The sequence below is a fragment of the Aphelocoma coerulescens genome, chromosome 29 (genome assembly GCF_041296385.1).
Source record: "Aphelocoma coerulescens isolate FSJ_1873_10779 chromosome 29, UR_Acoe_1.0, whole genome shotgun sequence".
NCBI lineage: Eukaryota > Metazoa > Chordata > Aves > Passeriformes > Corvidae > Aphelocoma > Aphelocoma coerulescens.
This window is the reverse complement of record NC_091042.1, coordinates 1,790,885-1,801,743: the sequence shown is the minus strand read 5'-3', so window position 1 is coordinate 1,801,743 and position 10,859 is coordinate 1,790,885. Positions and strand designations below refer to the sequence as shown.

At 67.7% G+C, this 10,859-nt stretch overlaps 1 protein-coding gene across 1 annotated transcript; it reads left to right on the top strand.

Annotated features, from left to right (window-relative positions):
* Positions 1-2,367: 2,367 nt before the first annotated feature.
* On the top strand, positions 2,368-5,585 carry PRKAG1 (protein kinase AMP-activated non-catalytic subunit gamma 1). Its single transcript, XM_068997797.1, has 12 exons — positions 2,368-2,494; positions 2,589-2,661; positions 3,089-3,192; positions 3,267-3,348; positions 3,425-3,483; positions 3,577-3,622; positions 3,729-3,783; positions 3,869-3,995; positions 4,339-4,504; positions 4,613-4,650; positions 4,753-4,899; positions 4,989-5,585. The coding sequence occupies exons 1-12, from the start codon at positions 2,489-2,491 to the stop codon at positions 5,085-5,087; spliced, it is 1,002 nt and encodes a 333-aa protein (XP_068853898.1). The 5' UTR covers positions 2,368-2,488; the 3' UTR covers positions 5,088-5,585.
* Positions 5,586-10,859: the final 5,274 nt, after the last annotated feature.

Here is a 10,859-nt window from a genome sequence, read left to right as displayed (position 1 = left end):
TTTATTTTATTTTATTTTATTTTTTGGTTTCTTTTTTTTTTTTTTGGTTGGTTTCTTTTTTTTGTTTTGGTTTTTTTTTTGTTTTGTTTTGGTTTTTTGTTTTTTGTTTTTTTTTAGAAACTAATAATATTTGCTCGCTAATTACCAAGGTAACACAGACTCCTTGAGCTCGACAATCCGGGCTCTGCCCCGCCGGCGTGGCGGCCAGAGCTCGCTCGGTTCCTTTGATCTCTTTTTGTTTGTGCGTGTGGACGAGACCCCGGAGCGGCGGCGGGATGCAGCCAAGACCCCGACAGACACAAGGAGCTTCTGCACCCAAACCTACCTCATTTTAAGTGTTAGATTTGTTTCTTTTATTTGTTGTTGTTTTTAAATGTGAGCCCCCTCCATCCCAACCCGGCCCCCTCTCCCTCCTGGGGTGGGGGGGGTCTTTCCCTCTCCCTCGGGCTCCAGAGGATGCGGCTTCCCCTTGTCCCCCTCCTCAGATGTGGCTGCAGGAGCCTTGAAGGGGGGACACGGGGACACCCCCTCCTTGTCCTCCCCCCTCAGGAGGTCCCAGCCGTGTGACGTGCCAAGGTGTGAGGTGGGGAGGGTGGTGGTGGTGGTGGGGGGGTGTGTCAGACCCACTCCCCCAGCTCTGGTGGGGGGCTGGAGGTGCTGGGTGAGGACCCCTCCTCCTCACACGTGGCCCCCACGGCTGGGGAGGGGCCGGGTGGAGCCCCCTCCCCCCTCTCCCCCCCCACTTGCCCTCGGCCCTCCCAGCTGGGGCAGCACTGGGGGGGGGAAGGTTATTTATCTATTTATACCTTATATTGTATATACTAGACGGGGCTGGGGGGGGGGCTCTTTGTGCTCTGCTGGGCTGAGATTTGGGGTGCAGGGGCAACGGGGGGGGGAGGTTTTCAACCCAATCTCCGAGGTGTGTGCGTGTGGGGGGGGGGGGGGTCTCTGCAACCTCCTGCCAGGCAGGGGCGACCTCGGAGAGCGAAGCAGCGAGTGGGCATTACACCCCCCGGCCCCCCCCCCGCCCCCCCACACCCGCGCCGGCTGCGGCCCCACTGGGGTCCCCTCCTGTCCCCATCCCCCCCCCTCCCACACCCCCCAACTCCGGGGGGGGGACCCCGGGGGGCGCCGGGATCTCTTAACGCACAAACACGGCGCGGGGGAGGGACCCTCCTGCTCCTGGAGGAGGGGAGATGGGGGGGAAGGGGGGGGGTCTGGCGGGGGTGGTGCCCCCTCCCCATCCCCGGTGCAGTGGGGGCCGGGGCCGATCTTTAAAAGCTGCTTCCGCAACTCGTCAAAGCTGCAAAAAAAGGAAAAAAAAAAAAAAAAAAAAAAAAGGAAAAAAAACCCCAACAAAAAAAAAGCCCAAAAAAAAAAGAAAAAAGGAAAAAAAAAACCCAAACAAACAAAAGGTTTAAGGTAAAAAATGTTTAAAAAAAAGAAAATTTAAAAAAAAAAACAAAAACAACAAACCAACCACAGAGGAAAAAGCGCGAGTGGGGGGGGATGAGAAAGTTTTAACAGAAAATATACGAGAAATTTAACTTTCAGAGCTGTACATAGGCCGGGGCGTGTAGAAATCCCGTTTTTACCAATACCGGAACCACTGGATGTTATTTTAAATAAAGCGCGTGAGAAGCCGAGGCCGCCTGATCCCTCCTGGGGGGGAAGGGGCTCGGGGTGGGGGGCTCTGGGGGGGGCAGGGGACAGCCCTGACAAGGGGGGCTTCAACCGAGGACAGCTCGCTCCCGGTCTGGGGCTTGGTGTCCCCCCGTGTCCCCCCACCCCAGGCTGGGGTCCCTGCCATGGAGCGCCCACCCTGTGACCCCCCCCCCGCCCCGCCCCGGTGTGTCCCTCCCCCGCCCCCCCGCTCTCGGGGACCCTCGCGTGTGTCGCAACCCCCCCGCTGCCCTTTCCCGGGAGCTCCACGTCCGCGTTCCCCCTCCGCTGCGGCATCCCGGGGTGTGTCCCGCCGTGTCCCCAGGCCCCCGCGGGTTCCCAACGCGTGTGACACCCCCGCCCGTCCGTGACCCGGCGGGACGGGAAAGGGCCCCTCCCGGCCGTGACAGCGGCGCGCCGCTCACGTGGGGGGGGCCGGGAACCGGGCCCGAGTTTTTCCTGGGACCGGGCGGAAGCGGGGCGGGAACCGGGCCCGAGTTGTTCCGGGAACCGGGCAGAAGCGGGGCAGGAACCGGGCGGAAGCGGGGCGGGAACCGGGCCCAAGTTGTTCCGGCAACCGGGCGGAAGCGGGGCGGGAACCAGGCGGAAGTGGTTCCCAGAACCGGGCGGAAGTGGCTCCGGGAACCGGGCGGAAGTGGTGCCCGGAACCGGGCGGAAGCGGGGCGGGAACCGGGCGGAAGTGGTGCCCGGAACCGGGCGGAAGTGGATCCGGAAGCCGCGGGGAAGCGGGAGCAGGAACCGGGCGAACGTGGGGCCAGAGCCGGGCTGAAGTGGGGCAGCGGCGCCTCAGGACGCAGCGGGACCCATGGAGGTTGTGGGAGGGACAGCGGGACCTGGGGAGACACGGGGGGGACCGGGGACCGCGGGCCGCGGCCACGTCTGACCCGAGCCGTGTCTGTCCCCAGGATCCCGGCCCCGACCCTGACCCCGGCCCGGCCGCCGAGAGCCCGGCGGAGCTGAGCCCCCCGGGGCTGGAAGGTGATTCCGAGGGAGGCCTGGGAGGTCCCGGCGTGCGGGGGGGTCCCGGCACAGGAGGTGACGCGGTGATTTGGGTGTCCCGAGGGCTGCAGCTCCTGCGGGGTTCCTGTCCCGAAGTCTGGGGTATCCCGGAGCTCTGAGCTGGGTGTAGCAGGATTTGGGATGCCCCATGACTGGGGATATCCCGGAGATGCGGGTGTCGCAGAGCCCTGAGCGGGGTGTCCCGGAATTGGGGGTGAAACGGGACTTGGGGTATCCGAGGGTTTGGAGTGTCCCGGGATTGGGGCGTCACAGGATTTGGGGTGTCCTGGGATTGGGGGTGCCACAGGATTTGGGGTGTCTGGGATTTGGGGTGTCTGGGATTTGGGGTGTCCCGGGTTTTGGGGTGCTCCAGGTTTTGGGGTGCCCCCTCACGCTGCCGCCCCAGGGGACACCCACCGCGGTGCCTACACCGCCTTCATGAAATCCCATCGCTGCTACGACCTGATCCCCACCAGCTCCAAACTGGTCGTCTTCGACACATCCCTGCAGGTGTGCCAGGGCCGGGGGGGCACTTTTGGGGCCGGGGAGGCACTTTTGGGGCTCCCTGACCCCCGTGCCTGCAGGTGAAGAAGGCATTCTTCGCGCTGGTCACCAACGGTGTCCGGGCAGCCCCGCTGTGGGACAGCAAAAAGCAAAGTTTTGTAGGTGAGCGAGGGGGACAGGGGTCTCTGGGGGCTGGGGGGGGGCTGGCAGGACCCTCCTCACCCTGCCTGTCCCCCAGGAATGCTGACCATCACCGACTTCATCAACATCCTGCACCGCTACTACAAGTCGCCCATGGTGAGGGCCAGGGTCTCTGGGGGGCTCAGGTCAGGCTCTGCCTGCCCCACCTGACCCTGGCTGGGTGATCTGGGTTTCTCCTCTTCCTCACAGGTGCAGATCTATGAGCTGGAGGAGCATAAAATAGAGACGTGGAGAGGTGAGGGGGATCTCTGCCCGCTTCCTCCCGTCCTTCCCAGTGTGCCCGGAGCCCCCTGGTGCTGCACCCCACCCACCCACTCCCCTCATCCCCCCTCTCCCCACAGAGGTTTATCTGCAAGACTCCTTCAAGCCCCTGGTCTGCATTTCCCCCAACGCCAGGTACCCTGGGGGGCAGGGAGAGGGGCACAGCTGGTGGTGGCACTCCCGGGGACACCCCAAATTCCCCCTCCCTTCTGCCCCACAGCCTGTTCGACGCCGTCTCCTCCCTGATCCGGAACAAGATCCATCGCCTGCCCGTCATCGACCCCGACTCGGGGAACACGCTCTACATCCTCACCCACAAACGCATCCTCAAGTTCCTCAAGCTCTTTGTGAGTCTCTGCCCCTTGGTGATGGTGGGGGCCAGACCAGGACCCTCGGCCTGGGCTGTGCCAGGTCCCTGTGCCAGGTACCACCCTGAGCCCCTCAGCCCAGGCTGTGCCAGGGGTTGCCCCAGGACCCCCATCCTGGGCTGTGCCAGGTCCCTGTGCCAGGTACCACCCTGGAACTACCCCGAGTACCACCCCAAGACTGCCAGCCCAGGCTGTGCCAGGTCCCTGTGCCATCTCAGGCTGTGCCAAAGCTGCCCTGGAACCCTTGGCCCGGGCTGCTCCGGGGGTCACTCTGAGACCTCCAGGCCTGGGCTCAGCACTGTCCCCTCACCATCCCCCGCAGATCGCAGAGGTCCCCAAGCCTGAGTTCATGGCGCGGACGTTGGAGGAGCTGCAGATCGGCACCTACAGCAACATCGCCGTGGTTGGCACCAGCACCCCGATCTACGTGGCCCTGGGCATCTTCGTGCAGCACCGCGTCTCCGCGCTGCCCGTGGTCGACGACTCGGGTAAGGCTGTCCTGTCCTCGCTTTGCCTGTCCCCAGGTCACCTCCTTGGGGGCTGTGTCCCCTCCGGAGCACCGGGGGCCTGGCTGAGCTGCTCCCCTCCCTCCCCAGGGCGGGTGGTGGACATCTACTCCAAATTCGACGTTATTGTGAGTACTGGTGGGGGGAAAATCCTGGGCTGGGCGGACGCTGCGGGGTGGTGGGGGTGCCCCCAGTCCCAGCTGTGTCCCCAATACCTGTCCCTGCCCCAGAACCTGGCAGCTGAGAAGACCTACAACAACCTGGACGTGACGGTGACGCGGGCGCTGCAGCACCGCTCCCACTACTTCGAGGGCGTCCTCAAGTGTTACAAGCACGAGACGCTGGAAGCCATCATCAACCGCCTGGTCGAGGCCGAGGTAACAGTCCTGGGGTGCTGGGGGGTCAGGAGGAGTGTGCTGGGGTCCCCGCACCCCCTCAGCCCCTCCCTGTGTCCCCCTCTCCCCAGGTCCACCGGCTGGTGGTGGTGGACGAGAGCGATGTGGTTAAAGGGATCGTCTCCCTCTCGGACATCCTGCAAGCCCTGGTCCTCCCGCAGGGCCCCTGAGGCTGTGGGGGGGAGGGGGTTCAATCCTCCCAAGCCCCCCACTCTCCTCTCCTGCCACACTGTGCCCCCCCCCCCGGGCTGGTGGGGACACCTGGGGTGTGCCCCCACTCACCAGCAGCATCCAGCAATAACCCCCAGCCCTGGGACAGCCCCTGCTGCCCTTCCCTGGATGGGGGGCAGCCCGCAGCCCCCCCGTGCCGTGCCCTGCGCCCCAAAGCCGTGTGGGGTGATGGGGGCAGCCCTCGACCCCCCAGAGGTGCCGAGCCTGGGTCACCCATATCCACGCCAGGGCTGTTCCTGTGTGGGCCCTCGTCCCCGTCACCCTGCCCCCTCTCCCATGGGGGTCTCACTGGGTTTGGTGAAACCCCCTCAGCTCCACCCGGCCCGGGGACCCCCCCACGCCCCCAGGGGTTTCCCCCTGGTCCCCCCGGCTCTGCCCACGCCCGCCACCGCTTCGTGTGTGGAGAGAAACCACCAATAAACACAGACCTGGCACCAGCCTGGCTCCGTGCAGGGCACGGTGGGAGGCACTGGCCGGGGAGGGGAGGCGTGGGGAGGGGGTGTGGCCCCCCCGTGGGAAGGGGGAATCTGCTGAGCTCGCCCAGACCCTAAATCCCTGTTTGTTCCGCCTGTGGCTTTTCTAAAAGGCCAGGATTGGGGATGGGACAGAGACAGGGACCCGGCGGGACATGGGGACCCTCTGGTGGGCACCACGGTGAGCGGGGGGTGGCGGGCAGGGGCCGGGGGAGGTTTAAGGGGGGGAGCTGGACGTTAGGGTCCCAGGGGGGGCTGGCGGGGGTCGCGGGCAGCTGGGACGCCGGGGTTTGCAGCCGGTGCCCACAGGGGAGGCGCGAGGCCCGGCCGTGCTGAGCGAGGCACATTCCTGGCGGGGAGGGGACGGCCGGGCCGGGGGCCCTGTCCCTGCCAGTCCCGGGGTCCGGCAGCGGCTGCAGAGCGAGGTGAGAGAGCCGGGCAGGTACCGGGGGGCCCGGGGGACTCGGGGGGGGCTGTGCCGGTTGCCATGCCGCCGCCGGAGGGTTGCTAAGCTCCGCTCGGAGCCCGCGTGGGCTGCAGCGCTTGGTGCCAAACCCGCCATCGCCTGCTTGTCGCAGGGGGGGAAGGGATCCCGCGGGGGGGGGGGTGGGGGGGCACATACACACACGCGACACGACACCCCTGGGACGGCCGGTGGGGTCCCCGCGGTGCGCCGGTCTCCCGGCCGCCCGGGGGTCACCCTGCCTCGAGGTGGCACCGGGGGGGACACGGGGTCCCGGGGAGCACACGTGCGGCAGGTGGGTGCGCGTGGGCGGGCGCGTGGCTCCGCCGAGGCTCCGGTGAGCCCCCCGCGGCGGGGACCCCCCTCTCAGCCGGGGCCATGCTGGGGGGTCCGGAGCGGGGCGCGGGGCGCCTGCGAATCTGCGAGCGGACCAAGCTGGTGCTGGTGGAGATCGACACGGTGGCGTGTTGCAGCACGGGCACCGGCATGGCCGCGGGGTGCCGGCCCGAGCCCCCCTGGACCTACCGCCGCATCGCCGGGGAGTACGCGTGAGTGGGGACGGCGGGGTGGGGGGCCCGTCCCGCTGCCCGCCCCTCGCGCCCCTCACTCCCCGTCTCTGTCTTGCAGGTACCTGGAGAAGCGCTTTGTGGCCGAGCTGGCCCCCCCCTGGCCCCCGGTGCCCTCCAACCCTCCCTGTCGCCTGCAGGACTTCAGCACCCGGCCCCGGGTGCCCCCCACCCCCTGCCCCCCGCGACAGCCTGAGGGGGCGGGGGGCAGTGGGCCCTGGGGGGGGCACCCTGTGCCTGCACCTCGGCCCCCGCTGTCGGGGGACAAGCTGGGCCCCCCCACCTACGAGGTGCACATGCAGCGGGTGCAGGCGGCCCACGCCCGCCGCGGGGGACCCCCCCCGTACATCTCCCCCCCCGCCTACGACGGCCCCCACCGCACCCTGCAGCTCCGCCCCCTGCGGGGACCCCGCAGCCCCCCGCCGGCACCTCGGGCCCGGGGGTCTCTGCCGAGCGGCTGGAGCCACACGCTGCCCCGGGCGGCCACCGAGGCCAAGCACCGGTGGCCCCGTGGGATGCAGCTGTCCCCAGGGGAGCCTGGCACCCCCCGGCACTGCCAGACGCTCCCACGGGCGGCAGCCGGCCGGGAGCGGGTTCCGGGGCGCGGGAGGGGGCGGCGGGGGACGGGGGGACACGTCCTCATTGACGCCACCCGTGTGGTGGTCCGGGCCCAGTACGTGCCACCCCCGCAGCGACAGCAGGTCCGCTATGCCAGGGGCTCCCCGGGGCCCGGCACCCCTCCTCGCAGCCCTTCCGTGCCCCCTGGGGCCGTCAGCCCCTCCGCTGCGCCCTCACCCCCCCGGGAGCCCGCGGGCAGCCCCCGCAGCCCGTGGCGGAGCCCGGGGGGCTGCAGGGGTCCCCGGGGGCGGCTCCCCCCGCGGCGGCCGGTGCTGTACGCCCAGGCGCTGCGCGAGGCCGTGTCCCGCATCCGGCGGCACACGGCGCCCGACTCCGACTCGGACGCCGAGGGGAGCGTGGGGGGCTCCCGGCAGCGGCTCTGCCGAGACCCCCGCGCCTACAGCAGCAGCAGCAGCAGCCTGGAGAGCACCGGGGCCCCCCCGGGCCCCGCCAGCCCCACTCCGGCATGAGGGGTGGGGCTTGCCGGGGTGTGGCACGTCTGGGGCGGGGTTTGCCGGGGTGTGGTTCTCAGGGGCGGCGCTTGACGGGTGGTCTTGGGGCGGGGCTCAGGACGAGTTCCCACGGGCTGACCCCAATAAAAGCTCCGGGATCCCGGTGTGCTGCCTCTGCCCCTGTTTGTGCGAGCTCGGGAGAGACCGTCACTCCCTCAGGCCTCCCTGTGGCCCCCCTCACCCACCCCGGCAAGGCCACAGGTGTCTGGGCACACCCCCGTGACATTCCCGGTGTCCAGACTCCCTCCCCGTTGTGGTGTCGGGGTCAGTCGGAGGTCCCGGGCGTCCCGGCGGGCACCGCAGTGCGTCACGACGCGGGTGGGACGTGCCAGCTCCCCCCGTATCCCCCATAATGAGTAGGTGAGCGCAGCAGGACTGGCCCTCGGCCACCGGCCCCACGTCACGGCCGGGGGGGGACCCCGAGTGAGTCACCAGGGGGGAACTGTCCCCCCCAAACAGCCGCCACCTCTTAGTCACGCTGCGGGGGGGGGGGGGGGAGGATCCCCGCGGCCCCAGGAAACCGCACAAATATCGTGTCCAATTTGCACGTTATTTAAAACCGGCTCCTCCCCCGCCCCCCTGCGCGACCCTGTCATTATCGCGGTGACACCGGCCCGGAGGTCACGGCACGGGGCAGCTGCCGCAGCAGGGCCACCCGGGCGGCTGGGGGGGCACCCCCAGGGCCACGTCACCCCGTGTGTCCCCTGTGCTGGCGCGTGGCCAGGATGGCACCGAAGTCCCCACACCTGGGTCTGGCCTGAGCCACAAGGGCACCTGCAGCTCACCGTGGCACAGCCGTGGTCCTGCACTGGGTACAGCGGCGCCTGGCACGGCTTGGCATGGCCTGGCATAGTGTGGGATGGTTGGCAAGGTGTGGTATGATCCACACACCTTGTCACACGTTGTTATGGCACGATTCAGCCTGGCACAGTTTGGAACGTGGCTTGGTATGACCCAGCACGGCTCAGCACATCTTGGCACAGCTTGGTATAGCCTGGCACAGCTTGGCACAGCAGCCCGGCACGGCTCAGCAAAGCCCAGACCAGCCAAGCACAACTCGGCAGCCTTGGCATGGCTTGGCATGGCAAGGGACAGCTCGGCAAAGCCCAAAGCAGCCCAGAACAGCTCAGGGCAGCCTGGCAGAGCTTGGCACAGCCTGACACCGCCTGGCATGGCTCAGCACGGTTCGGCTCAGCACAGCCTGTTCGGTGCAGCTCATCAAGGCTTGGCACGACTTGGCCCATCTTAGCCCAGTCTATAACCTGGCACGGCTCAGCTTGGCACAACACAGCACAGCATGGCCAGGCACAGCTTCACAAAGGCCGGAGCAGCCCAGAACAGCTCTTTGCAGCTTGGCACGGCTTGGCACGGCTTGGCACGGGCTGGCATAGCCTGGCCTGGCTCAACACAAACCGGCACAGCTTGGCACAGCCTGACACAGGCTGGTATAGCCTGGCACAGCCCAGCCCAGCGCGTCACGCCGCGGCTCGGCGCGCTGCCCGGCGTGGCGCGGGGTGTCCCAGACGCGGGGGCAGCGGCGCGGCCCTTCCCGTGGGATCAGCTCCTGCCCAAACCCGCTCCCCGCCGGGAAAATCACCTTCTAATTCGGGCTGCGCCGGCGCCAGCGCCTTCCCCCGGCACCCCCGGGGCACCCGCCGGCCCCCGAAACTCGCCGCAGCCCGGGGTACCCCCGGGGCCAGGGGGGCTCAGCCCGTGGCGGTGCCAACGCGTGGGACCGGGGGGGTCCCTCCCGGTACCGGGGTCCCCGGACAGGGACGCGTTGTCGCCTGTGGCCGCCAGATGTCGCCGCTCAGCCGGTGACCGATCGCACCGGGGGGCACCGGGGGTCCTGCCCCGGGAGCGGCGGGGGGAGCGGTACCGGTGTCCCCAAAGAACCGCCACCCACGTGTGTCATCCTGTCTGAGAGTCCCGGCAGCCCTGTGTGTCACTGGTGCCGGTGGTGTCCCCCGAGGGCTGTGACCTTTGTGTGTCACTGGTGCTGGTGGTGTCCCGAGAGGGCTGTGATCCTCATGTGTCACCGGGGCTGGCGATGTCCCCAGGGAGCTGGGACCCTCCTGTGTCACCGGGGCCGGCGATGTCCCCAGGGAGCTGGGACCCTCCTGTGTCACCGGGACTGGCGATGTCCCCAGGGAGCTGGGACCCTCCTGTGTCACCGGGACTGGCGATGTCCCCAGGGAGCTGGGACCCTCCTGTGTCACTGGGGCTGGCGATGTCCCCAGGGAGCTGTGACCCTCCTGTGTCACCGGAGCTGGCGATGTCCCCAGGCAGCTGGGACCCTCCTGTGTCACTGGGGCTGGCGATGTCCCCAGGGAGCTGGGACCCTCCTGTGTCACTGGTGCCGGTGGTGTCCCCAGAGGGCTGTGTCCGTGTGTGTGCCAGTGCTGGCTGTGTTCCCAGAGAGCCGTGCCCCACGTGTGTCATGGATGCTGGGGGTGTCTGAGAGCCACGACCCTTTTGTGTCACTTGTGACAGCGATGTCGCCAGACAGCTGTGCTCATGTATGTGCTGATGCCCAGACAGTCGCGACCCTTGTGTGTCACTGGTGGTCACTGGCGTCCCCAGAGAGCCGTGACTCTCGTGTGTCACTGACCCTGGCAATGTCCCAAAGGAGCCATGTCCATCTATGTGCCAGTGCTGGCGGTGTCCCCAGAGCTGTGACCCTCGCGTGTCACTGGTGACAGCGGTGTCCCCAGAGATTTGTGTCCATCTATGTGCTGGTGTTGGCAGTGTCCCCGCAGAGCTGTGACCCACTCGTGCAGCTGGCACTGGCCGTGCCACAACCCACGTGTGCCAGCAGTGCTGTCCGTGCCCCCAGAGTGTGGTGTCACCTGGTTACACACGGTGCCAGCCACGCCACGTTCCTGACCATCCACATCCCGCCGTCCCCAGCGTGTCCCTGCATCCCCGCGGTCCTGCCCGCGGTGCTGGCTCTCCCAGGCCGCGCGAGGAGCCGGTGGGAAGGGTCCGGTGAATGCGGCATTGTTGCGCGGGGTTGGAGTCACAGATAATTACCTCAATTAGTTACAATGGCAGAGTAATAAATACAGGCTTAGCGGCT

Bases quoted from the DNA above. Each gene is read 5' to 3' on its own strand.
- PRKAG1 (XM_068997797.1), top strand. The intron at 3,484-3,576 runs GTGAGGGCCAGG...TCTTCCTCACAG, and splicing joins GCTACTACAAGTCGCCCATG to GTGCAGATCTATGAGCTGGA. The intron at 3,996-4,338 runs GTGAGTCTCTGC...CATCCCCCGCAG, and splicing joins TCAAGTTCCTCAAGCTCTTT to ATCGCAGAGGTCCCCAAGCC.